The sequence below is a fragment of the Photinus pyralis genome, unplaced genomic scaffold, assembly GCF_008802855.1.
Source record: "Photinus pyralis isolate 1611_PpyrPB1 unplaced genomic scaffold, Ppyr1.3 Ppyr1.4_unclustered_Scaffold2792, whole genome shotgun sequence".
Classification (NCBI taxonomy): Eukaryota; Metazoa; Arthropoda; class Insecta; order Coleoptera; family Lampyridae; genus Photinus; species Photinus pyralis.
Window position 1 is genome coordinate 19,929 of NW_022171267.1, and position 27,171 is coordinate 47,099.

At 36.5% G+C, this 27,171-nt stretch overlaps 4 protein-coding genes across 6 annotated transcripts; 3 read left to right on the forward strand and 1 right to left on the reverse strand.

Annotated features, from left to right (window-relative positions):
- Positions 1-1,428: 1,428 nt before the first annotated feature.
- On the forward strand, positions 1,429-3,671 carry LOC116181910 (the record flags this gene model as incomplete). Its single annotated transcript, XM_031502365.1, has 3 exons — positions 1,429-2,237; positions 2,294-2,482; positions 2,536-3,671. Coding segments are annotated over exons 1-3 (1,593 nt in total), but the record flags the coding sequence as incomplete, so codon positions are not given.
- A 910-nt stretch (positions 3,672-4,581) lies between these two features.
- Positions 4,582-9,485, forward strand: LOC116181908. 3 transcript variants are annotated; one of them, XM_031502361.1, is made up of 7 exons: positions 4,583-4,727; positions 4,951-5,226; positions 6,819-7,145; positions 7,199-7,270; positions 7,324-7,395; positions 7,449-7,613; positions 7,659-9,485. In XM_031502361.1, the coding sequence occupies exons 1-7, from the start codon at positions 4,724-4,726 to the stop codon at positions 8,762-8,764; spliced, it is 2,022 nt and encodes a 673-aa protein (XP_031358221.1). In that variant the 5' UTR covers positions 4,583-4,723; the 3' UTR covers positions 8,765-9,485. The 3 variants fall into 3 exon arrangements, with proteins under 3 accessions (XP_031358222.1, XP_031358223.1, XP_031358221.1); XM_031502362.1 differs by lacking the exon at positions 7,324-7,395 and having other exon boundaries at positions 4,582-4,727; XM_031502363.1 differs by lacking the exons at positions 7,199-7,270; positions 7,324-7,395 and having other exon boundaries at positions 4,582-4,727.
- Positions 9,486-9,552: 67 nt separating this feature from the next.
- On the forward strand, positions 9,553-13,853 carry LOC116181909. Its single transcript, XM_031502364.1, has 3 exons — positions 9,553-9,757; positions 9,905-10,760; positions 12,560-13,853. The coding sequence occupies exons 1-2, from the start codon at positions 9,553-9,555 to the stop codon at positions 10,741-10,743; spliced, it is 1,044 nt and encodes a 347-aa protein (XP_031358224.1). The 3' UTR covers positions 10,744-10,760; positions 12,560-13,853.
- A 1,950-nt stretch (positions 13,854-15,803) lies between these two features.
- Positions 15,804-18,492, reverse strand: LOC116181907. The gene is made up of 5 exons (XM_031502360.1): positions 18,315-18,492; positions 18,168-18,260; positions 17,999-18,076; positions 17,134-17,432; positions 15,804-15,929 (listed from the first exon to the last, which is right to left on the reverse strand). The coding sequence occupies exons 1-5, from the start codon at positions 18,418-18,420 to the stop codon at positions 15,804-15,806; spliced, it is 702 nt and encodes a 233-aa protein (XP_031358220.1). The 5' UTR covers positions 18,421-18,492.
- Positions 18,493-27,171: the final 8,679 nt, after the last annotated feature.

Here is a 27,171-nt window from a genome sequence, read left to right on the forward strand (position 1 = left end):
TTACAAGGAATCCATTTTAAAATTATAACAGACTGTAACTCAATTAAGCTCGCACTCAATAAAAAAGTAATAAACCCAAAAATTAATCGTTGGGCACTATCTCTTCAAAATTATAATTATGAGTTAATCCATCGTGAAGGAAATAAAATGAAGCATGTTCATGCATTGTCTCGTGTGCATAACATACCTGTACTGCAAGAAAACACGTTTGAATAAAATTTATCGGTTTGTCAAAATTTAGACGATGACATTATAGTTATTTATGCATCAAGGGCATTAAGGCGATATTTATGCAAAGGGCGACAGAGCCCGAGGGCCTCCGGCCCGAGGGTTAAATATTGAGTAATGCGTGAGGTGCATACAACATTTTATTTTTCATCGTTCCAAAGAATGCATTTCCAATATACAAATATCATGATTATTGTTTGCCCAACATTAAAGTGCTTCATACGAATCAAGTTGCATCTTTTTTATTACATAATATAACCCCGTCAATCAATTTGACAGGCCATTTGAGGATTGGATTGTCATCTCATTATGCCCTTGGGCGTAATAGACTGCTTCATATATCACATACGAGTATGACAGATATAATTGACATATAATAGGCAAATGAAAAATAGAGTATTTCGATAAAAATCATAAAAAGCCTTTTATTTATAAGGAAGGAGATTTTGTAGTTATAAAAAATGTTAATACCAACCAGGTGTTAATAAAAAGCTTTTAATTAAATATCGAGGTCCTTATACGGTCAAAAAGGTCTTGGGTAATGATCGATATTTAATAACCGATATTGAAGATTTCCAAATTACGAGATTACCATTTGAAAGTGTTTGTGGACCCGACACAATGAAGTTGTGGCTTCACGACAATTAAACTTTAAATTTAAAAGCTATCGATTTTGACTTAATAACTAATTATGACATTTTATGCTGACTTAGATTTGAAACTTATAATACTTATGAATTACTTATGCACTAAAATTATGAAGTTATGTGTTATGACCTTTAGTGAAACTTATGCTCTAAATTATGTGATTTTTGAATTTATGAAACTTATGTATTATGTACTGAACTTATGCCTTATTAATTAATTAATGCCTTATGATGTGAACTTGTATGCATTTATGTTAAAATTTATGTATTTATGTAGAAATTATGACTATTTTGAATTATGTCTTAGTAGGTATATCTGGTTGTGACAAATACTTTATGTAAACTGACATTTCATTGTATTTGACCCTAGACTTAGGATTTCATTTGTTTATATTTGTGTGAAATTTTTGCATAGTTTGTAAGGACAATAGGTATGAGTGATCGAGGACGATCTCTTGTTAGGATGGCCGAGTTGTAGTCGATTGCACTCGGACAGAGTCGATTACCTCGAGGTGGTCTGCTCTTAACTTGTGGTAGATGAATACACTCACAAATCACATACGGATAGATTGGTATCTTATATGGAAGAGAATGGAATACAATTTTTTTGGTTCGAGACTTAACTAAAGATAGCCCTTGCAACCGACAGGGTACTCTGAAAGAAATGCAACAGGTTAGGGTCTCCAGTTTCACCACGTGATTATGATTCTAACCGCAAATTACGTGTAATCATTGTGCGAATGCGAATTTTATTTTCGGCGTTGTTGTGCATTTTTGATTCGTTCTCAGATTTTTGTGAAATAACCCGTTCTTGAATAACATTTGTAAATAAACATAGTGCACTAGAACTTGCAGGTGTAAATACATAGGAAAACATTACTGTTTCGTAAATTGTAAATAAATAACTTGAACTGTTTACTGTTCGAAGTATTTGTGTAGTTGTGAAAAATATAGTTGTGTCGTGTATATTAAAGGTTGAATTAATTATAAGTGTTTGGTGTTTTGATATTAATGTAAATAGGTAAGTCCACTTTTCGAAATAGTATATTCCTTAAACATCTTACTGTTTTAGTTGTTTAGTGCGTCGCAGCGTAATGGACCTTCCATATATAAAGTACAAACTCAAGTGCTGTGTACCTGGCTGTACTGACAAAACTAGTAAACGCCATCGATTCCCTAAAGATGTACAAATGTTGCGGAAATGGGTTGAAGTTATACAGAATTCCGCACTTATGAGCCAGGAGCCATATACAATTTATAAATCTTCTTATGTTTGTGATCGACATTTTTCCCAAAAATATCTAGTACCTGGTACCAGAAGAGGGCTATCACGAATTGCTGTACCTACACTGTATTTAACAGGTATTTTACATTCATTTGTTTTTACAACAATGAAGTACCACTGTATGTATTTGTAGCATTTCCTGATGTAATGTCTACATCTGCCACAAGCATTTGTTCAACGTCTGGGGCAACCTCTACATCTGCAGCAATATTTTCAATGGATACGAGCGTCTGTGTAGGTTCCATTGCTGACACGGACCAATATTCCACCAGCCAGTCATTAGATAATGCTCAGAAAGTGTCATCAGTAAGACAAGATCCAAGTATGTATGGAGTGTATACAATTTGATGGATTAACACAGTTGTTTATTAATAGGTATAATGGAGTCTATTTTTATACCCGACATTGATACACCAACAACTTCAACAACGATCGCCATGAAAGAACCAGAACCGTCTATTAAAGTTTCCAAAAGAAGACGTATTTTAAATGCTGTGGAAGTGACACGACAAAATCAATTAACACCACGCTGCAAAAAGATGTATCAGATCGTGACTGAATGGGGAAAGAAAACAGCTAAATTACAGCATACATTTGGAAATTTGCAAAAACGTTTGGCTTTGGCTGAGAAGGTGGCAAAAAAGTCAACATTCACTGACCTAATGGATGCAGTGAATGAAACCACATATAAATTTATTCTGCAACAAATCCGCACACAACAACTTCCACCAAAGGCCCGTCGCTTTTCCCTGGACGACAAAATATTGGCACTATCGTTGTTAAAGGCGAGTGGAAAAGGTTATCGGCTTCTCTCAAAAATATTTTGCCTTCCATCACGCCGAACCTTAACAAACTTATTAAATAAAGTACCGTATCGTCCAGGTATTAACAAACACATTGTAAATAGCCTCGAGAGTGTTGTTGCAAATTTATCAACGAACGAAAAATTATGCGCTGTGGTATTCGATGAAATGGCCATCTCTCCTTCATTGCACTATAACAGCAAATTAGATTGTATTGAGGGGGTCGCTGATTATGGAGGGAAACGGTATCCCCATCTCGCTGATTATGCTAATGTGTTCATGATTAAGGGTGTTTATCGACAGTGGAAACAACCCTTTTCATTTACTTTTTCGAATGGCCCTCTTTCCTCAACACAATTGAAGCAGCTGATTGAAGAAGTTATTACTGTATGTCAACAAGTTGGACTTAAAGTAGTGGCTACAATTTGTGATCAAGGATCAGCTAATCAAGCGGCAATTAATGCACTATTAAAAGATGCAAATGAGTATTTTTTACAAAAGGGAATGGAAAATCCTCATCTTGGTTTCTTCATTAATAATCAAGAAATTGTGCCTCTGTACGATGTGCCACATCTGTTTAAAGGCCTTAGAAATAACTTATTAACCAAAAACCTTCATTTTACCAAGAATGGTGTGGAGCAAGTAGCTACATGGAAACATATCGAATTACTGTACTTTTTGGATACGTATGATGATACACGATTATTGACAAAATCAACAGATGCTCATGTAATGGCCAATAAAATAAATAAAATGAAGGTGTCCAGCATGACGCAAGTATTTAGCTATGGTGTTGGGTCACATCTGCAACGCTTTGCTGGTTGGGGTAGGTACTCACTGTATGTGATCTGTGTTCATATACTTGCATCATATTGGCACGTTAACTGCAGCACTTAAATAACTTACACTGTGATTTATATCAATATCATTGGTACCATGTTGCATGAATTCAATATATTTTGCAACACTCATAAGTGAATGTGTATAACAGTTAACCTGTTAATAATAATGCTGAAGCAATATATGTTTATAAATAAACTTCTTTTGTAGATACACATACGGATTACTATGGAACGCCGTTTTACTTTTAAATACCTACGGAATTAAAAGATTAAAAAAAATAATTTTACATGAAATCATTATATCTAAGAGATAATATTAAATAATTACAAATATCTTAGATATTTAAAATGCTGTAGATGTATTACAATACGTTATAGATATTTCTAAAACAGTGATTTAAAAATATCAAACGATATTTTTAATTCATTTAAAAATATCAAATGATATTTTTAATTCATTTAAAAATATCAATCGATATTTTTAAATCCAAACATTTCTTTCTGACTATCATGTTTTAGGTAGTATTTGAGTTAACAAATAAATTTAATTTTCTTATTTCAAAACGACAAATATGTAAATATCTTAGATATGTTATAATGTAGTGATCTAATTTAAAATATCTTAGATATTGGTATTGAAGCGCATTTCAAATATCTTAGATATAGAAAATTACCGCCATCTGTCGGACTTCTAGTACAACTGTTAAGTTTAAAATGAATCTGACAACACTGCATTAGTGCATTCCAAGAGTTGTTATGTTTGTGCAGTTGCATATGTTGTATGTGAAGCTTGAAATTGAAACCTTGGAAGTGGAGAAGTTAGGTGTACGGTGTACGTGCAATTTTATTATTAATAGAGATTAGAGACAGTAAATAATATTTATTTTCTGTATGCTCGTGTAGTAAATTACAGTCATAATGGGTAAGTAGATAATTCATTATGAATAATGTCCTTTTCCTCAAAGTTCAGCCACGTTTTAAGTATTGTCTCAACTTTTAATCATTGTTATACAAATGGTTTCAAGAATTGTTTTTAATCTTTACCAATATCTCTACTTAAGTGTGGCTTAATTTGTAGTTGTACAAAAGGTCATGCATACAATAATTATAAATTTGTAACACCTGTTAATTAATTTTATTTTCAGAGAGAAATATCACAAGTAATTCTGTTGGAAGCATTCTGAGGGCAATCAACACAGTAGCCTACAACCCCACGCCAGAAGAGCAAACTTCATCATCACTTCAAAATTTATTAGCTGTCACACGACAATCATTCAGACCTAATCGTAGCCTTGAAACACCAAAACGTGGTAGAAAAAGTAGTAACACTTATAAAAGGAGGATATTTTTAATGAAGTTGGCTCACTGTGACTTCTTGCCAGCAATCCATGAGCAGAAGTTTTTAAATAAGAGAGGTTTAGGTAAGTAAATAGAAATTCAAAGGCACAGTCATTTGTGAAACTCTTTATCGACTGTTATTTATGGATTTGTCTTTATACAGGGTGTGTCACAAAAATTTGCACACTTAAAGAGGTTACAATCTATTTAATAAAAATATTGTAGTGTGTAGCATTTCTGCTTATGTAACTATATTACATGTGAACATCAACTTCGTTATCTTAAATAGAACACTCCATATGTTATTACATTTTTAGATTTCTTATGCAGAGAGATGCTTCTAACGTTTTGTTGAAACTTTTAAGATCAAATGTTATACAGAGATTATAAAGCGACTCAAATATGTGTTGATTCCTATTATTGCGCATTAAAAGCTTTAATTCATAGATAAACAAACATTACATTTTTTAAAAGATACATAGGGACTGTTATCTTAGATGTATTGTAGAATCCAAAACTGAAAAAATATACTGGGTGTTCTATTTTTAAAAATTGAGTAAACAAATTCTTTATAAATAAAAATTGTCAAGTCGCTGTATTTGGTCCCAAAATGTCAACAAAATACGTTAGACCCATCTTTTGATACTTGATACTTTGACATATGCCTGGCGTTGCCGCCTCCCCCAGAATTTAGTCAACTGTCATGGAGATGCGTCCCTGGTAGAAGCTAACAGGGGTGCATCTCCACCACTTTTGTTGCCATTGCGCTGGGTCGCGACATATGCCAAACAATGTGGTGGATTTTATGGATTGGGAAGGTTGTGGGGGGGCGGCTAACTGGGGTTTTGCCCGACCCGCAAGGGTACGGCCCCAGCTTCGCCACTGGTAATCTGCCTTAGTGGGAACTCTGCTTTCTGTCAGCCTCCTTACTTCCATCTCTTCATTAGTTTCCAATGTCTCCGTTCTCTGACATCGCTTCCTTCCCCCTGTTCTTACCTTCCCTTCACTATTGTTCTCCCTCGGCACTTTCTTCTGCCTCTTCCTCCTCCTCCTCCTCCTCTTGGCTGCTTGTGCTTATGTCTGATTCTTCCTCCACCTCCAGTATTCGTCTGCTTTCTTTCTTCATTTGGTGTTTGTCTCTGCTCCACTTCTCCCACTGTTCTATGTGTATCCCCAAAGCTGCCACTGTTTGGTCTATAGTGGTGTTCCACGTGAAGCAGGGCCGGCCTATCTTCCATTCCAAGGCACGTAGATTCTTGGCGAACTGCAGGATGTGGTCTTTGTGTTTGTAAAATTCCATTCAGTCCTGTTCATTATGTTGCTCAAGTAATTAGAACTGTTTTGCAACTGCTAGTCTGCAAACAGCATTTTTTTTATAATTTAATTAAATCAAAAACAGTAGATTTTAGACACATAATGTGATGTACAAAAGTATCTTAGAATTGCATATGGAATCTAAAAATGTAATAATATACTAGCTCAAGGAGCCAATTGAAATTATTTTGAATAATTTTCAAGCAAAATGAATTCAGTATTTCGTTATCTCGCGTTTTACATGCAAACATTCTTCTTGAAACTAATAAAATAGTTTTGACGTTTATCCAAATTGTTTTAGTTTAATGCCAAGTAATTTATGTTTACTTACTCTGTTTGAAACTATGGTTTATTTACATAGGACAAGCTGGGCCCATCTCAATAAAAAGAAGCTGGCCATCATCGCGTATTAAAGATGAGATTGTCCAAGCATTTCCTAACAGTATTAGGGATTTGCTAAGAATGTCTGATTTTACATTAGCTAAGTGTGATCGTCAGAAAATGCTGATTCATTTGGAGCTGCCGGAGAGGTTTAATGGTTTAGACCTTGAACTACAACTTGGGAATGGAATGCTGATACTTATTCCAAATCACGACTTTCCCAATAATCTGCCCATTCTTGAAAAGGAGAACCAGAGTCCTGTTAGTTTTAATGACTCAGAATATGATTCAGATTTTGAATTACCTTGTAAGTATTTTCTGTTTTATGTACCTATCTATAATACAAATAATATTAATTAGCTTCTAAAAGACCGAGCAGAGAAAGACGGTCTCTGATGCCTGATACTGCAGTTTCGAATTTAGAATTATCTCGTAAGTATTTCCTGTTTGATTTACCTGTCTATGATACAAAAAACGTTCATTAGCTTCTACAAGACCGAGCAGAGAAAGACGGTCTCACATACCTGCCACTGCAGTTTCGAATTTAGAATTATCTCGTAAGTATTTCCTGTTTGATTTACCTATCTATGATACAAAAAACGTTCATTAGCTTCTATAAGACCTAGCAGAGAAAGACAGTTTTTGATGTCTGCTACTACAGTGTCGGATATTAGTAATTTTTCTGGAGGTATCACTCTACCGGAAGCTTCGATCCTTCCAGTAGCTGGTTCATCATCTTCCTCCACATCACTTTTACAAGACGTTTTAGAAACAAGTAAGTATAAAATTTTGTTGTATATTTAACATTTCATTTTTGTAGCACATACAGAAGAGTGGACATATGATATTTTTACACAAAGTGAAGTTGTTTTTCCCACCTTGCAAGAGGATGCAGATACACAACTAGTTGATGTAAAACGGCAAGATGTCATTGACGTTATGTTCAGTATATACCAAAATGAAGGAATAGGTTGTAAGAAACTCTCCGTTCAATTCGTGGATGAAAAAGGCGTAGATGGTGGCGGCCTAACTGTCGAATTATTTACCATCTTTTGGAATGAAATTTTTGCATCTCATACTTATTTCAAAGGAAATGATGTCTTAGTACCATACATCCCCCTCCATAAACTGAGAAAGTTGAAAGGAGACTTTAAGATATTGGGCCGCATTCTAGGACACATGATGTTATTAACAGGCACCTTTCCTAATAAGCTGGCTATATATACTTTTACTGGTCTATCACTTAAAACTGAGGATTACAGCCAACATAAAAATATTCTTTTGCAAGACTTCTTGCTACTACTCACTATTGCAGAAAGAAAGTTGGTAAAAAAGGCATTACATAGTTTTACAGAATTGTCTGAAGCCGAAATTGGGAGACTCACCAGCCTGTTTTCTACTAATAATATGCTTGACATTCCTAGAGAATGTGATATTGAAGAGCAGATTATTACTATCGCTGAAAAAGTAATTATTAAAGACACAGCAGAATTATATGCTGAAATGCGAGTAGGCCTGCAACCCAGGATATTAGAATTTTTAAATAATGTCCCATTAGACGACATTATTCAAATTTGGTCGTCCAAACAACCAACCGCAGAAAAAGTTATGAATGTTTTGAAGCTTACAGTTGAACATCCTAACAACATTGAAGAACAAACTTTTTTTTACTTCCAAAACTATGTGGGATCGCTACCAATGCACCGATTATCCAAATTTTTATTATTTGCCACTGCTTCAATCCACATGCCTGAGGACATTTCTGTGTCATTCCATAATTATATTGGAGTTGCAAGGAGACCAATTGTGCACACCTGCAGTAGGAGCATTGAACTGGGTCTTGGATACGAGTCTCAGCAAAATTTTGACTCGGAAATGAATTTGTATTTGGATGACGTTACTTCATACGAATATGACCAAATGTAAATAGTAGTTCTCTTGTACCGTCAAAAGACTGTAACAACTCACAACTGCTGCACAGAATCATAATTCCTGACATACGCGAGCTAACATTGTCTTTTTTTACTACAACTCTTAGCAACATCTGATTTTATCTAAATTTAGTTCACAGATTTATTATATTAGTCAAAAACAATCCAATTTCAGGTTCCTATCTCGACAAGGTCCAAAGTTATAGAGAAAAATTTACTTAAAATTGTGATTTATGCACCGATTTCTTTGGAAAAGTGACCAAACGTTTTACCTTGATGCCGAAAACGATCAAACGGTTTATTTGACTATACAAAAGAACTCGTGTAGTTTGATCAAACGATCTCGAATCGATTTTTATGCAACATTTTCTTTAAAAATCAACCAAACGTTTTACTTCGATACTCAATGTATGGCTTTATCCCAATCTATGACTTAAAAACTTTTTTTCAAAAAATTCATAAATTGTGGTTGAAACACAGGTTGGAACCAAAAATTATGAAAATCCATCTATTATCAAAGTAAAATGTTAGGTTAATTTTTAAAGAAAATGTTGAATAAATAAAAATTTTAAGATTATATGCTCACCCCGCCCTCAAGATCACTCAATGTAGTACCCCTACTTACCCGCCAGAATTCGCACAATTTACAGCCAATTCAAAAAACGCGCCAATTCCAGGACTGCCTCCTAGCCCTCAAAATGGCCAACTTCATTACTCTGCTGTGCGCGCCAGATTGCACGCGTGTTTAGGTTAGGTAAAAAATTTTCTACTTTGTTGGTGAAAATGGGTCGTCGAAGGAAGCGTTCGCCTTCAGTTTCCGATTCCTCTGAAGATGAGGTTCGGTATCGTGTAAGGAAGTTGAGAGAAGCTTTTGAGCGCCGTGAGCGTCATCTTGCTCGTGCTAGAGATCACTTTAATTTCCCTGCGGAGCCCCCTTCTTCGTCGCTTGCTTCTGAAGCTGGGGCTGTAGAAGAGACGGCGGAGGGAAGTGAGTTTATTAGCTTATTGGTACATTTTATGTTTAAGATTAGTGGTTGACTCGGACCTCTTTTGAGGTTATTCATCGTTCGTTTAAAAAATTGTTGGTTTTTCAATTTGAATTGAGACTGTTGACTAAGGATTTGTATCCTTTTAGTTCCTGACCCGGTGGGCAGTGAAGGTCGAGAGGCAGTGGTGCCGCTAGACGATGGAATTCTGAAAATTCTGGGACGACAGGAGTCATCGAGCATTAACTCAGAAGTTATTCACCGAGATTTGGCTGAGATTTGGGGAAAAATCCTTCAATCTGGGTTAACCGAGGATGCTCGTTCAGCCATTATGGCAAAGTATCCTTTGATCTCAAATTGTCCCCTTTTGGAACCCCCAAAAGTGAACCGTGAGGTTAAAAACTCTGTCTCCGAAGCTACGTTGGCCCGAGACTCTCGATTGATGGCTATGCAGAGCAGAATTTGTTCAGCCCTCTCGGCATTAGGAAGTGCTATCAACATTCTTCTGATTGAAGATGAAGATACGAGTCGCCTGTTGGTGGAAAAGTGCAGTGATGCAGCTCGCCTGATCGCCGACCTTCATCATGAACAATCACAAGCCCGTCGAATGATCTTGAAAGGTGCTCTTAACAAGGACCTGGCTGCTACTTTAACTGAAGTCTCGGTGGATGGTTGGTTATTTGGCGATAACTTGAGTGATCGTATTAAGGCAGCAAAAGCCTTAGACAAGACTACGGTGGAATTACGTGCTCGTTCAGCTTCCAATCCAGTAGCTCCTCGGGCTGTGCCTTCGTTAAACTTCCGAGGTCCCCCTCGATTTGCAATGAAACAGCAGGCTCGTCAAGGTGGACCGCGTACCCAAGTTCAGAGCCTAAGATCGCAGATCAAGAAATCGTTGACAACCAGGTCTGCTCCGTCCTTCCGTCCTCAGCGGTTTCCTCCAGCATCTCGAGAGGAGCGTTTTCACCGGCCGTCGAGACGCCATTGAGGCCTCTAATTCAAAAGGCAGGTAGTCTTAATTTATATATTGACTTTTGGAAGTCTTTAACAAAGGATAACCTTTTATTGTCCTGGATTCAAGGCCTCAAAATTCCTTTTGTAAGCATTCCTGTTCAGCCTTATTTTCCCAGGGAGCCCTGTTGGTCTCCTAGGGAGAAATCTAGTTTGAATACTATTATTAAGGAAATGTTAGACTTTCAGGCTATTTCAGAATGTCACTCTTGTGAGGGACAGTTTCTGTCATCCTTTTTTCTGGTTCCCAAACCAGACGGTTCTCACCGATTCATTTTGAATTTAAAAATGCTTAATAAATATTTGGAGCCACCACATTTTAAACTGGAAAATTTTTCCCTAGTATCTAGTTTGTTGTGTCCTGGAGGTTACATGGCAACAATAGATTTAAAAAGCGCTTATTTTATGGTCCCGGTAGACCCGCTTTTTAAGAAATATTTACGATTTAGGTTCAATAATATTTTGTATGAATTTAATTGTATGCCTTTTGGCCTGGCAATTGCCCCGTGGGTATTTACAAAATTGATGAAACCTGTTGTGACCAAATTAAGATCTATGGGTTTTTTATCAATTGTTTATCTTGACGATTTTCTTGTATTTGGACAATCTCGTGAGTCTTGTGCAGAAAATGTTTTTCAGACTTGCCGTTTATTACAGAAATTAGGTTTCATTATTAATGAGAAGAAAAGCTTTTTTGAGCCTAGTACTCGTTGTACCTTTTTAGGTTTCGTAATTGATTCTATGTCAATGCGAATTGAAATTCCTGTTTCTAAACAAGATTCTATTTTAGTTTTGTTAGAGAAATTTACTACACGCTCTCATTGTAAGATTCGAAAATTTGCTGAACTATTAGGGAAATTGGTGTCTATTTGCCCAGCAACCAAGTATGGTTGGGTTTATACTAAACAACTTGAACGTGCTAAGTTTTTAGCCTTAAAATCTTGTAATGGCAACTTTGATGAATGGATGCACATTCCTCTTTGCGTTATTGAAGATTTGAATTGGTGGAGAAAAAAGATTCGAATTTCGTTTTGTCCTCTCAGAAACTTCCCTTCGGATACGGTTATTTTTACAGATGCTTCTAAGACCGGTTGGGGGGCAGTTTGTGGAAATGATAAGACTCATGGTCATTGGAATGATAAGCATAAAGTGAAACATATAAATTACCTAGAATTATTAGCTGTTTATTTAGGTATAAAACACTTTACCAAAGATTTGTCTAATCGTAATATCCTCTTGAGGATTGATAATACAACTGCGGTCTCTTATGTAAACAGAATGGGAGGGGTTCAGTTTCCTGAACTCAACAGTCTTGCCCGGTCTATCTGGCAGTGGTGTGAGAAACGTAATTTATGGGTTCTTGCATCTTACATCACTTCGGCAGATAACTGGGAGGCAGATTACGAATCTCGGCGGTTATCTGCAGAAACTGAATGGGTTTTATCTTCTGAGGCCTTTGTTAAGGTAGTGACAGCTTTTGGCTCTCCTGAAGTTGATTTATTTGCAAATAAAGACAACAAGAAATGCTCCTTTTACGTGAGTTGGCAGAGGGATCCTGCGGCTTTAGCCATTGATGCGTTTACTTTAGTCTGGTCAGATTATTTCTTTTACGCTTTCCCACCTTTTTCCTTAATTCCTCGGGTATTACGGAAAATCGTTGAGGACAAAGCCCAAGGGATTGTTATTGTGCCCTTCTGGCCAAGTCAGCCGTGGTATCCCTTGTTTTCTTCACTTTTGTGTAGTAAGCCTGTGGTTTTGGAACCAAATACTAATCTTTTGTCTTTTCTTAACAGGAGACACCCGCTAGAGCCCAAACTTTCCCTGGTGGCAGGACTGTTATCAGGGAGGCTTTTCTAAAGAGGGGTGTTCCAGAGTCAGCAGTTCGGATCCTGGTTTCGTCTATTACAACATCCACGTTGCGACAATATGAAGTTGCACTTAAAAAATGGTGGAACTTCTGTTCACAGAGATGTGTGGATCCCTTCACAAAGGACGTTTCGTCTATTACAACATCCACGTTGCGACAATATGAAGTTGCACTTAAAAAATGGTGGAACTTCTGTTCACAGAGATGTGTGGATCCCTTCACAAAGGACGTTTCCTTGGTTCTGGATTTTTTAGCTCTCCAGTTTGATCAAGGGATTGGTTATAGCACTATTTGCTCAGCTCGTTCTGCGCTATCTTTGCTTATTTCCCCTGAAGTGGGAGAAGATGCAAAAGTCAAGCGACTCATTAAAGGAGTTTTTAACTTAAGAGCTCCCGCTCCCAAATATAATTCGACATGGGACCCGGGACTTGTGTTACAATATTTGGGATCTCTTTACCCTAATAATGTTATTTCGATACAGTTATTGTCAGTTAAACTGATAACGTTATTAGCCTTGGTAACGGCTCACCGCTTACAGACCTTTTCGGTTATTCAAATTACTAACATAGAGCACAAGGCAGATGGAATAGAAATTAAGATTCCTGCTCGTATTAAGACCTCTTCGATAGGGAATTGTCAGCCAGCTTTATTTCTTCCGTTTTTTGTGGACAAACCTGAGGTGTGCGCTGCTTCTGCACTGGAGATGTATCTTAGTAGAACTAAACCTATTCGTGGAACACTGGACAAGCTATTTGTAAGTCTTCGCAAACCTTATAGAGAAATCTCTGCTCAGACGTTGAGTCGTTGGGTAAAGATTGGGCTGAAAAATAGTGGAATAGACACAGATAGCTTCTCTGCTTATAGTACTCGACATGCTGCAGTGTCGGCAGCGAACAGAAAAGGAGTTCATCTGGATGTGATTCGTAAAACTGCTGGGTGGTCGCAAGATTCTAACATGTTTGCCCGATTTTATAATCGACCATTGGCAAACCGTGGGGTTTTTGCCAGAGCCATATTAAAAACTTGTTAGTTTATTTATACTGTTATTTACACTCAGAATGTGTATTTGGTTTTCATGTATTGATTTTATTTCTTTCGAAATAAAGTGTTATTCAGTCGCAATGTACTTTAAACATCTACATTGAGTGATCTTGAGGGCGGGGTGAGCATATAATTATTAGATTAAACGAACTTACCTGTGAAGTTTGATCATAATTATATGACTCCCCCCGCCTGAAATGATCACTCCCTCCCTTCCCAATTATTGATTATCCCCTGATCATTTCTTTTGCGACTGATCGGGCTTTGAAGTAATGAAGTTGGCCATTTTGAGGGCTAGGAGGCAGTCCTGGAATTGGCGCGTTTTTTGAATTGGCTGTAAATTGTGCGAATTCTGGCGGGTAAGTAGGGGTACTACATTGAGTGATCATTTCAGGCGGGGCGAGTCATATAATTATGATCAAACTTCACAGGTAAGTTCGTTTAATCTAATAATTATTTGATCAAAACACACATGATCTTCAAACAGTAGCAAACTAAGAAATTTTTGCGTAAATAACGTTTGTTCAATGTATATGGATATCAGAAAATTTGAAAAACCTATCTCCTAGGCATCAAAATGGAACGTTTGGTTGTTTTCTCAAAGAAATCAGTGCATAAATAACAATTTTGAGTAAATTTTGCTCCATAACTTTTAAAAAAAAAGTTAAAAAAGACAGCGTCAAGACTTTGGTGGTGGTTAATTCTACCCTGTAGTGTAGATATAAAAATAACTCGACTACAGCCAGCCAAAGTGAGATATAAAGATCAGATATGAGCTCCCTTATCTACCCTCAAGCATCGCAACATAGTCATATTAACACTCGCCGAATTTGATTTGCATTTTTTTGTTAGAAATGTTTCCTCTGCAAGCTACCCTCCTTAAAATGTCCCCAAAAGAATTTAGTTTTTGAGACCAGAAGCTTTAAAAAATCCTCGCTGTTCGAATTTTTTAAAAGCATTCATAGTCTGTAATGAGTATCTGGGTCCGTTAACTTGGCCCCCCCACTGTTAGATTTGATAGTCGTATTATGTTAAAATGAATGCGCTCGTTATGCGCTCATATGCGCCACCGATAATAACTCTTGCGCCATTATGGTTTTTTAGAAATCCGGAAAAACATTTGGGGGGGGGCCAAGTGAACGTAGCCCCCCCCAGTACGTATTTTGTCGCATGTAACTAGGTAACCTGATACATTGGGTTATGCGCTCAATTGCGCCACTTCAATTAAAGCTTGCGCCATTACGGTTAAGCCGTGACAAATTTTCAAAAAGTGGGGGGGCCAACTGAACGTTTTTAAAAGTTACTTTTTTCTATCATCTTTCCATGCAAAATTGTACTCCTAGGTATGCGCTAAAATGCGCCGTAAAAAGATATCTTTGCGCCATTCTTGTTTTTTGGTTATCCTTAAATATATTTGGGGGGGGCCAAGTGAACGTAATCGTCCATAATACATTTTGCTACCGGTATCTATGCCACTCGACACATTTGGTTATGCGCTCAATTGCGCCACTTGAATTAAAGCTAGCGCCATCGCGGTTAAGCCATGACAAATTTTCAAAAAGTTGGGGGGGGCTAACTTAACGTTTTTAAAAGTTACTTTTTTCTATCATCTTTCCATACAAAATTGTACTCCTAGGTATGCGCTAAAATGCGCCGTAAAAAGATATCTTTGCGCTATTCTTGTTTTTTGGTTATCCTTATATATTTGGGAGCGGCCAAGTGAACGTAACCCCCCATAATGCATTTTGCTACCGATATCTATGCCACTAGACACATTTGGTAATGCGCTCAATTGCACCACTAGAATTAAAGCTACCGCCATCACGGTTAACCCATACCATTTTTTTTAAAGTGGGGGAGGCTAACTTAACGTTTTCAAAAGTTACCTTTTTTTAACATTTTTTTCCTACTGCATCGTACCTTTCATCATGCGCTAAAATGCGCCGTAAACAGAAATCTTTGCGCCCATATAGTCTTAGAAACACTTTGTCAATCATCAACTTTACTAACAAATTTCCTCGGAACTGAAAAATGTGCCCGATAGGTATTTTCGCACGATTCGGGCGTTGTGTGCGGGTGCGGAAGTAATCAGAATGTTCTGGTTTTCTTTACAACATGATAATAGCTCTTTAATTGCGCAATTTTTCCCGAATGCGACCATCGTCATCGTCGTATCTTTTATGGTTTCGGAGATCTCCGTGATCGTTATTTTGGACATAAACCCAACCAAATTGTCGTTCCGACGAAATTAGTGCCTAATTAAAAATTTGGGCGTAATCCCGAAGTGATTAAGCAAAAAAACCTGCTGCACTGTATGTAGTGACGAGTAATCAACGAGCTTTAAAGGACTTTCTTGTGCCGAGCCCGAGGTCTCATCCTTCACAGTGACGCGACAGACGGACGTAAAAACGTCCGCCATAGACTTTATGCGCATTTGCAATAGAAAATCCTTTTATTTTTCTTAATTAACTTCCTTTTTTATGGCAAATTGAGGAACCTTATGTTTCTACTATAACTACATCTAAGACAATGATGTTCAAAATATATAGTAAATATTTTTTATTGCAAAATACAAAAATTTCAACAATGTTTACTTAACTACTAAGTTGTATAAAGGATCATTACAATTCTCACTTCTTTTGCCGCTACAATATTTTCTTTCTTGTTTTTTAAATCATTGTACTCCTCCCATAGATTGTTTAATCGCTTACAGTAAGCAACGAAATGTCCTATTCCGGAACCATCCACAGTTCCAATGTACCCAATCGCACCTCGTAATATATAATTTACAGTGCAGCACGTAATGCGATTAGGTATATCTTTTAATTGACATGATATATCTAACCGTCTGTTTTTCGGGCACACTGGTTGTACAAAGACATAGCTATTTGATATGGTTATATTTTTTTTAATATAATTAGAACAAAGCCTACCATTAACTCGCGAAGTACATTTTTTATTAGTAGTAGTAGCATTGGCAATTTCATTATTTACATCGTCATGAAGATTACTTATATTATTAACTATATTTACAGGTAAAAATGCTTGAACTTCAATTTTGGAATATTTACACTTTGTACATTTAAATACGTGTTCTATGGAATTTAGGGACAATTTACCTAGCATGTCGTCAATTTCACAAACAGCATCAATTACATCAATATTTTGAGGATATTTTTTTCCTTTAAATATATTGCACAAAATCTCTACTCTAGTCTTATACGCCCGAACATTAATCCCCTTAGAAATTATATTCTCAACTAAGCTGTATAGCAATGAGTTTTCAATTGAACCCCTAACGAATTCCTTGAATTCTAGGCTATCACAATATGCACTACATAATATTTGTGTAATCGTATCAAAGCCACACGTATTGGAAAGGGTTACAAATTTTTCATTGTGTTTTATGGGTTTCAAATCAACCCTGTGTCCATTTTTTAAAAGCCCAATTGGAATCACCTTTCGCATGTCACTCCAATTCATACATAAAAATTCTGAATTGGGTTCTAAGTAGGAGCTCCGTTTTCTTTTAACGGGAATGTCTGCCAAGCCCCTCCAGTTTTCTATTGAGCGAGATTCTGCTCGTTTAGTTTTTTCGTTAGCATCTAAGGATCCACATGGAGTGCAAACGATTCTGTTGTCCCATGCCACAAAACATGTTTCACTTTGATGTATTGTCATTCCGCATAATACACAAAGTTGGCCTGAATTTGGAGGTATTTGAAGTTCGCACGAAGGACATGAAACAGAGTTGCTCGCTGCAATGTTGTAAGTTAAAATTAGTTTAAATTAAATGAAACTAAATCACAATTAAATTAAATTAAACTTGACTAAACTGATTTTATACTTGATCTCACAAAAATACAGAAATAACCATTCATGTAAGTATTCAACTCAATAACAACTAACATGTTACTACATTTGTATCTCTAAATTTCAGGTGCCACGCAGAGTGTTTTTCAGGTGATAAATTAGAACACACATATAATATCTCGATAACTAGCAAATGTAATTTGTTTAAATTTTCAGGAGTTTAAGTTTACGTATGGGGTCTGTGTGAAGGACGAAGTAGGTAATTGTACATTTTCACCGAACTGTTATGGAGGCATACTTTAGGCATTATCGGACTACAGGTAAAATTAGGTACATACGTTCTGGGATTTTTGAATAGTACAACGATCTATAATGTACACCTACTTTCTACAGAGTCACAATGTGTAGAGTGTAGTGGTATGGAAAAAAGTTATAATTTTCGAGATATTCCTAATTCACCAACTAAAATACACACTCTGCTTAATATTGTACCTAATTTTGTTTGTTATACCTTTTTCAGGTAGGTGATCACCTCGTGTTTTAATGGAGGTGGAAGCATAGGTATCTCCATTTTCAATTTCTCTGGATCCTGTAAATATAACAATTAACACACAACAGCACGAGCAATGATCTTGCTGAATATCGAAAAACATTTTTTTTAAATATTTACATTTACTCACCTGAGGTTACAATGTTACACCCTACAACGTCGAGACATCGGGATGAAACGTTTTCTTTTGTACCTTGCCATATAACGTTTTTAGTTTCGAGTGCTTAAATACAGACTAATAAAATCCTTAATTTTCTTTATTCCTATAACTACTTACGATTACTTTCGAGACTGCAAATTTTGGAAGGTGAAGTTGGAGGTATCATTTCCTGTTTCTGGCAGTTTTGCGGCTGTTCTTCATTGAAGTTAGATGCAAGTTTCATTACACCGTCTATTACATTTATATGAAATAATACAAATTGGTCTAGCCGAATGGGTAATTTCGTTTGCGAAAATATTCTGTGTTTAATGTCATTAAAGTTACTCTCTACGGCGGCACTACTGCCTATTAAAGGCGCTCCTGGATAGTATCTACACATTACACCCGTCCATAGTGGGATGATTTTTGATATTTTCATAAAATCATTTATGAAATCGGGTAAAACTTGTTGATTCCCGCGAATTCCAATCTGATTCGGTGACGATATTAGTACCTTGCATTTTTTGATAATACTAATAACCCACTTGCTGAATAATTGGTTTGTGTCTTCTGGAACTACAGATTCGTGAGTTTTGTGAACTGTGGCCTGCTAACAATACATATTTTTAGCTAACGATGGATATTATAAATACTTACTGCTTCAAAGTTTACAGTCACGTTTTCTTTCCAACCTGTCCCTATTCTGTTTTCTAGCCACGTTTTCATTACTTCACATGCCGTAGTTTCTCCCTGTTTATTACAGCCTTCCGTATCGCTCAGGCAAACAACAAATATTGCTTTTAACAAATTTTCTAGATCTTGTATGTCTGTACATTGAACAAGTTGGCCCAATGCTTTTAAGTAGAATACTTTCGTTCGTTTGTGAGTATTTTTAAAACAATTCCATCCCGTAAAAGACTTAATCACGTGAGCCACGTCGCATCGGATGTAACATTTTTCTTTACATTCGGCACTTTCAAAAAGAAGTCGCCATGCAAAATTTAAATAATCATTCAAAGTTTTGAAATTAGTAAACGCATTTACACAGGCGTATAGTAACGGTAGCGACATATCACAGCAAACTTGGTTAGGGCATGGAGCCCCACTAGCAGCCCAAAGTGCTAGCCATGAGTAAATGGACAGTGCAGTATTACTCTCGGAAAGCATGCTACTTACGGTGTATTGATGTTTATGATGCTTATCTCGGACTGTGACATCGTACAAAAAGATATGTTTTGATCGGTTTCCACATGGCTTTACTAGTTTTCGCACTACACTTCCGGTTGCATCAATTGCTATGGTGGAATAATTTTTTGCGCAATAGTTACGGTATACTGCAATTTGGCTATTGCTCCAGTAGTAAACAAAAAATGGCGTAAGCCCAATGGCTCGTATAATTCCATTATATGCTTGTTTTCCAGAAGCAATAAAAAGCGCCTTGACTGGATCTGCGTGCAGGAGGTTTTTCTTTTTTGCCTGATGTTTTGCAGCGCGCAGTGCGGTTAAATTTGGCAAATCTCTGGGTCCTTTTCCATAAAATTCTGTACTGGCCGCTTTTAATTTTCTATAAAGACTTGCACTCATGTTTTCATTTACCATAGCGGTAATCGCTTCTTTACGAAGGCCACCTGTTAAATGACGCCTTTTTAGCGACATATGTTTCGTGGTAAACGGCCCACTAAATATGAAATTCATTTCCACATATGGAGCATTAGGCATCGGTTCATATTCTATACAGCCTTTTAGCACCGAAGTACATTCCTTGCAGTAGCCATCAACTGTACAATAAGTGTTCCCGATCTTATAAATTTTTGCCCGTTTAAACACAATATGACATTGTAATTTTGTTATTAAGTAAAAGTATTTATAGAGCATGTGCGTCCAAGTTCCTTTCTTCAATATTGTGTACTCTCGGTCTGTTTGGTTAGGCTTATCTTTATCGTTACGTTTATAAACTTGCACTTCAGGTTTCATAAGGGCAAATTCCTTTTGCGAGAATAAAACGGTATAAACAATTTGTGCATCTTGACTGGCAAGTGATGGTGTTATAATTTCTAATTCGGACGAACTAAGTACCTTTGTTGGCGTTGATGTTGTATTTTTGATTTCTAATGATACATCTTCCCATAGTGAATGGTAATTTTTTATAAGAGCTGTGTATATAGCATTCGGACTCATCTTACCAACAAACTTATTCGAAATTTCCACCCATACCTTATTTTGTTTTCCAACGATCCTATTGTTAACGTAAACTTTTTCTTTATACTCATTAATCAAAGATTTTAGTTCTTGAATTTCTTCATAAGATTTTTTGCGACCCATGTTATTCACTAAAAATTAAGTTTTAATTAAAATTCGTCTGGGAGTCCAAGAAAGTACCAAAATTTGCAATTTTCTATCATTTGTTAGGTTGTTCGAGTACCTATGTCTATATAAAATCAATTTTTTAAAATTCGAAAATCCTTGACACTTGGTCGAACTAAAAAAGTTACACTAAAAATTACCACATTTGCATGAAATGTATGTGTCTAGGAACAAAATTGTTGTTAATGGTATCTATGTATAAAAAAGGCAAACAATTCGATACGAAAAAAAATCAATGTAGTGAAAGAGAATTAAATTGCGCAATGTAAACTAAATTCGTGTTTGATATATTTTTTATTTTATTTAACCATCAATTTATAAAAGAAAACATGGAAGTTTTAGTAATGCAGTGCGCATATTAGTTTTTAGCGTATTTTTCTTAAAGTGAAAAATCGCTATTGGCTGCACTTTGTCGTCCGTCCGTCCGTCACACGTATTACGCGACTGAACCGATTTGGGCGATATTAAGCTCATTTGAAAGGGCTTGGTACAAGGATTCCGTGCGTATCGATATTTTTCATTTTGCACATGCGCAGTATCAAAAATTTGGTCTAACGCATGTGCAATGCCAACTTTTTTGTTTATAATACGCTCTCGTTTGCATAATGACTTTAACTAATTATAATTGGTTTTTCACTCCTCCGCTCGATGCGTGTTAGCCTTAGCTCATAACCTTTTTTTTAAATTCAGATGAGAAACGCTTCGATTTTGTTTCCCAAACCCATATTGAGTATACACAGTAAATTTCGTGCAAATACGGTAATTTTCTTTGTCCATTTAGAAATACGGTGACCATGTTTTCTTATATTTTTTACAATTAACTTTGGATTTGGTATTCATGATAGTTTTGTTTTAACACCCAGTTTGACATGCTTGCCTATTATAACACCCTATGTAAATAATCTATTAACGAACAATTCCCCCTATTAAATGTATAGAATTTGGTTAATTATAATTATCTGATAAGTTAGATAGTTTAACCTCAGATGGTTTCATTCTTTCACAAAATTATAAGAGAAGGGAATCCTCAAATTATTTGCAAAAATTAAAATTAGATAAATGTTACATTCACTTAATTAGGTCAAAGAGTTACGGTGTACAGGTTGGGCCAAAAGTGTGTGGATAGAAGATTGTGGGTTTATTAAGGAACATTTTAAGAATTAGTGCCAAAAGTGTACAGAGATTATTTAGTACTGTTGGCTTACAAGGTAGGGTTGATGAAATACCAAGTAGTAATTAAAATTAAGACGAGTGCTATTTGTGTACAGGTCCTTACGCATCATTAACGAAGGAAGTAAGAGAAAAGTAACATCGCATAGTTTAGCATAGGTTTTGTGGACCCTGTGATATCCAGATTTTACAAGCATTGGCTTTTTGTAAAAGTAACGGCCGTTTGCAGCCAAACGCAAATAGTTATTTGTGTACCAAGGCCGTAAAAGTAATCTTTTTTGGCCGAAGCTGCTGTTTGTGGCCGAGGCGAAAGCCGATGCCGCAATTCAGATGAGGCCTAACAAATCACTTTTGGCCAAGGTGCACACAACATTTTTTAGGCGATCATCAAAAAAGAATTCAAAAATTTGCTCACAAACATATTTTTTCTGAAAATCATAGTTATCTTAGACAATTAAAAACAAAGCATTTCCTGTGGTATGTAATTATAATTAGCATCTTTGCGTGTGTTTTGTGCGTATCAAAATGGGTGATAGCGACAGTTCAGATACGCCAAATGAAATTTTGGAAGCTGCAAGCGTTGCGACCCTAAGTCATATATGATATAAGAGCAGGCGTTTGAGAGTAAAGGTACAATCGCAACTTCCTCCGAATAATGTCATAAGCAATATGTTCTTCGTAACTGGTGGCTTCCAAGACCTTATAGTTAACATGCTGTACAATTATTAGAATGATTACCTACTTTGATGGTAGGTATAGGTAGCTACTTGTGTTCTCGGTTAATTGCTGCAGATTCTTCGTATAATAATGTAAGCAATAACATCAGCTTCCTCATGTTTTGATTATACACTTCAAAAAGTTATGCAAGCAGCAAAGATTGAAACGTCAAACTATAATTTTAAATGTGAACATTGTGATTATGCAAAAACGGACGTGGATGGCCCAATCCTTGATGGGGCTAGACCAGATAGACGCTTTGTATCAAACAGATTACTGTTTCTCACACATCAGTTTCAAATAAGTACAGTTTGACAGATGTGTACAATAAAGTGAAACTTCATGGCCGCAAAAGCGACCAGAAAATCAACGTTTTTGTGATGATAGCCTAAAAAATCTATTTGTGTTATAATCACACTAAAATTTACCCAGGAATCCAATGCAGTAATGTACCGGAGATCCAGTTTAAAAAATACAACTTTTGTATGAATCACCCCTATATAAGCATTGCTATTCGAGCAAGAATATTTTTGGTTTCTAGTTCCACCATTTTCCAGCAACGAACTATGAATATGTTTTTAATAAACTCACAATCTTCCATCCACACACATTACTCCACCCTGTATATTATGAATGACTAAATTCCATTCATGACAACTTAATGAATTAAATAATTAAAGCAATATTAAACGATGGAAAAGAAAGATAAATGAAATAATTTTATAGTTAAAAATAGTGATCCTGATAAACTATAAGATAGCTTTTTTTGTAATTAATAATTTTTATTATTTATTGGTACTCAATTTCATTATAACCTATTTTTAAAAATACAGTAAAATATAAGTTAATAACTCACCTATAAAAGGCACTGACGTTTCTACTTCAAAAGCTCCGGCGCCAAAACAATTGCGGTACCCAATTTATAAAGATACAGTACCGGACAATCGTACAACAAAATGAACTTGTGATTTAAACGTCTTATTAAACAATTATTCAACAACTTTATTTAGTGTTTTTACAAAGTTTCGTAGATAACTCTAGCTTTACGAGCTTTTCTTGAGTATACAAACTGGAGATAGCTGTAAAGAGTAGGGATACAAACTCCAGTATTGGTGGATACTGTAACGGCTAATATCAATAACCAGAGACTTGCTATAACTAGACTGCGCTTAACGTATCTAAGGTGTTGTCGACACAGTATGCAACACACAATGCACCGCGGGGCAAAAATTGCTGAGATGATGTATGCAATATAATGAAATAAGCTGTTATTTTAGATGTTCCGTTCATTAATCTTTCTCGTGATTAGCTCGAATTAGTGAACAGATAAATTTCTGTTGAGAATAAACCATGTAGCCGATTTTAGAAAGGTACCTACGAAGGTGTTAAACAATAATGCAATACCGAGCGTTTTCGACTTTCCCATTCACTTAAAATAACGTAGAACTATTGTTCGACATCCTTTACCAGCAAGATAACGGCAATACCTATTTGCCTATTAGGTATAGACGTAACTAAGTACTTACTGGTACTAAGTGTATTTCAGGTTTTGTTACAAGAAAAATAGCTAAGTCTGTTAAATGTTCCATATGTGCAGATGCGATATTCGCATCAGAGAGTCATTCAAAGCTTTTAACTAGAAAAAATCGTAGAGGATTTTTGCACGTATCAAGCGATGCATTAAAAATTTACCAAATTGCTGAAAATGTGTTCAGGTTTTCCATTCAATCAACACCACACCGCGTTGTAAACAAAATGGTTATCAGCAGTCTAAGAAAAATAAATAACAGTTACAGCCCATTTGGGTTTTTGGATAGGCATTATATTGAATCAAAATCCGCTAAATAATCATATCTTACTACTTACATCTTTAGTTTTAAGAGTATATTTTCCCATACGTGTTCACCACCAAAATACACATATAATATAAATCAAATTAGGACTAGAGTAAGGCAGTTATATACCAATTTAGTTCAAATAAAATACCAATAAATTCGATTAAAACAGTTAACAGCTATATGTTATCTTTTTTTGCTACTAAAATTTAGGATAAACATGGCTAAAGCAAGCTACAGAAAGTACGTCTGCCCCGCAATGAACAGTTGGTTGCCTATCCTATCTTGACAACAGGCGTTCATAGTAAAATCTACGTTACGCGCGGTCTAGTTATAACAAGTCTCTGTCAATAACCAATGATAATATTTGAAATTAACAATTAAAAGAAGAAGTTAGCAAACTACATAAGGTGGCTTAACAGATTTGAAATACCCAGAAGGGCTAATGCTAAGTTGACAGTTGTTTATCTAACAACCTTAAATTGAATGGTTACAGGCAAGTCTGCGGCAAGTTGCAAGAAGCTTTATGCATAACTTGAGCAGTGTTTAGAATATATTTTACAAATAACACAGCTTGATGTAACGAATGCCGACTTTGATCTAAACACTATTCTAATGAAACTAAATAATTCCTTACTTATGTTATTGAACCGAGCAGGTAGGCATAACAAAACTGGATCTGGGATCATAATATTACAAAATACTTGTCCTCGTGTTTGAATGAATAGACAACCCCCTATGTGTGACACCACTTTGACGGTGTAAAAACAATAGAAGAGTTGTAAATCAAATAAGTTAGGTAGGTCGGCAAAATCAGATGCACGGGACATTAGAGCCTAAAAATGGGAGAAAACGTTATGGTTACGTTATGGTGAGTTTTCCCATTTCAAAGCTCAATTTAATTTAAAAACGTTGTAATAATAAAGATCAGGAAAATGATGTACATTAACGGACCCGATCGAATAATACTAACATCTCGTCTTAATAATAACTTTGAATTCGCCGCATTCCCATTTGAATAATGGTCAGGACAATAATACATGAACTACATTGCGACATAATGCATTAACCCCGAACCAAGTAAGTTAATACCTATTAGTTATGGTCGATTTTTGCAAAACCGAATGAAAATTGCACAATTAGAACATAACTTCACCGCATACCCATATATACTTATATAGGTACTAAAAACGGTTCCCAAAAACTATAATAACAACTTATGTCTACGGCGCATTTGAGCGCATGATGGAAGGTACGATGTAGTGCAAAAACTATGTTAAAAACGTAACTTTTGAAAACGTTAAGTTGGCCCCCCCCAACTTTTTGAAAATTTGTAATGGCTTAACCGCGATGGCGCTAGCTTTAATTCAAGTGGCGCAATTGAGCGCATAACCAAATGTATCGAGTGGCATAGATACCGGTAGCAAAATGTATTATGGAGGATTACGTTCACTTGGCCCCCCCCAAATATATTTTAAGGATAACCAAAAAACAAGAATGGCGCAAAGATATCTTTTTACGGCGCATTTTAGCGCATACCTAGGAGTACAATTTTGCATGGAAAGATGATAGAAAAAAGTAACTTTTAAAAACGTTCAGTTGGCCCCCCCACTTTTTGAAAATTTGTCACGGCTTAACCGTAATGGCGCAAGCTTTAATTGAAGTGGCGCAATTGAGCGCATAACCCAATGTATCAGGTGACCTAGTTACAAGCGACAAAATACGTACTGGGGGGGGGCTACGTTCACTTGGCCCCCCCCAAATGTTTTTTCGGATTTCTAAAAAACTATAATGGCGCAAGAGTTATTATCGGTGGCGCATATGAGCGCATAACGAGCGCATTCATTTTAACATAATACGACTATCAAATCTAACAGTGGGGGGGCCAAGTTAACGGACCCAAAACATGCCCTTCGAGTTCCCAAGTAATGTGCCATAAATTGTGCGAAAGTGGATCCTTGTGGTTTCACTTGCATTACATTCTCTACTTCCTGTTCCTCGGGCTCGTTCTGTCCCGCGTATGATGCCAACCGATTTATGTGCACTACCACTGGTTTTTCTCGTGGTTGTTTCAGTATCTGATATATTAAGTCGTTTATTCGCTTTACGTCTGCATACGGTTCTTCCCAAGCTCATGTAATTTCGAGGATAGCCCGCGCCGTCTCTGCGACGATGCAATCAAACCAGATCTCTGGGTTGATAACCACAAGCGTGGGCCTTCACGCCGTACGGCATGCTTTCATACTATCGCTAGCCATCTCTGCATATTGTGACGAACCTTACCATGGTTTGCACCCAATTTCTGACGCAGGTTTTCCACAAACTCTGTCTCCACGGTTTCTTCTTGACCGGGTCTTGTACCAAATTTCAAATCACACGACAACCAGAGTTCCCTGCCAAACAACACGGGGCTGGGCTCTCCTATAGCTTCTTGTGCTGCAGAACGGTTCTCCATCAGGAACAAATGCAGATATTTATCCCAACCCCGCGGGTGATCGGACACAACCTTTGACAAGTAGGTACTTTCCCATTGTCCCTATTCATGCATTCTACTATTCCGTCTGACTGTAGGTTTAAAGCGGAGGTTTTGTTCTTGCGAATTACCAATAGTTGACGCAGGTTTTGGAATAACGGCAACTCAAAAATTCCGCCCTGGTCAGAGTGTAGTTCCAAGGGTACCCCAAATCTGCTAAAAAACCGGAACGCCTGCCGCAGTTGTCGCTTCTTGATTTGGTAGAGCATACGTTTCAGTCCATTTGCTGAAATAGTCCATGCATGGCTACCAAGATGTATTTGTTTCCAGAGGATGTCTCTGGGTAAGGGCCTGAGATATTAATAGCTAGGTATTCTTTCAAACAGACTACCCACGTTATATTGCCTCATCCGTGCTTTCTTCTTGCTTACTGGTC

Bases quoted from the DNA above. Each gene is read 5' to 3' on its own strand.
- LOC116181908 (XM_031502361.1), top strand. The intron at 7,396-7,448 runs GTAAGTATTTCC...AACGTTCATTAG, and splicing joins TTCGAATTTAGAATTATCTC to CTTCTATAAGACCTAGCAGA. The intron at 7,614-7,658 runs GTAAGTATAAAA...TCATTTTTGTAG, and splicing joins ACAAGACGTTTTAGAAACAA to CACATACAGAAGAGTGGACA.
- LOC116181909 (XM_031502364.1), top strand. From the start codon at position 9,553: ATGGGTCGTCGAAGGAAGCGTTCGCCTTCAGTTTCCGATTCCTCTGAA. The intron at 9,758-9,904 runs GTGAGTTTATTA...GTATCCTTTTAG, and splicing joins AGAAGAGACGGCGGAGGGAA to TTCCTGACCCGGTGGGCAGT.
- LOC116181907 (XM_031502360.1), bottom strand. From the start codon at position 18,420: ATGAAACTTGCATCTAACTTCAATGAAGAACAGCCGCAAAACTGCCAG. The intron at 17,433-17,998 runs GTATAACAAACA...ACAACATTGCAG, and splicing joins TGATCACCTACCTGAAAAAG to CGAGCAACTCTGTTTCATGT. The intron at 15,930-17,133 runs GTGATTCCAATT...ATTTTTAATTAG, and splicing joins ATTGGAGTGACATGCGAAAG to GCACTAATTTCGTCGGAACG.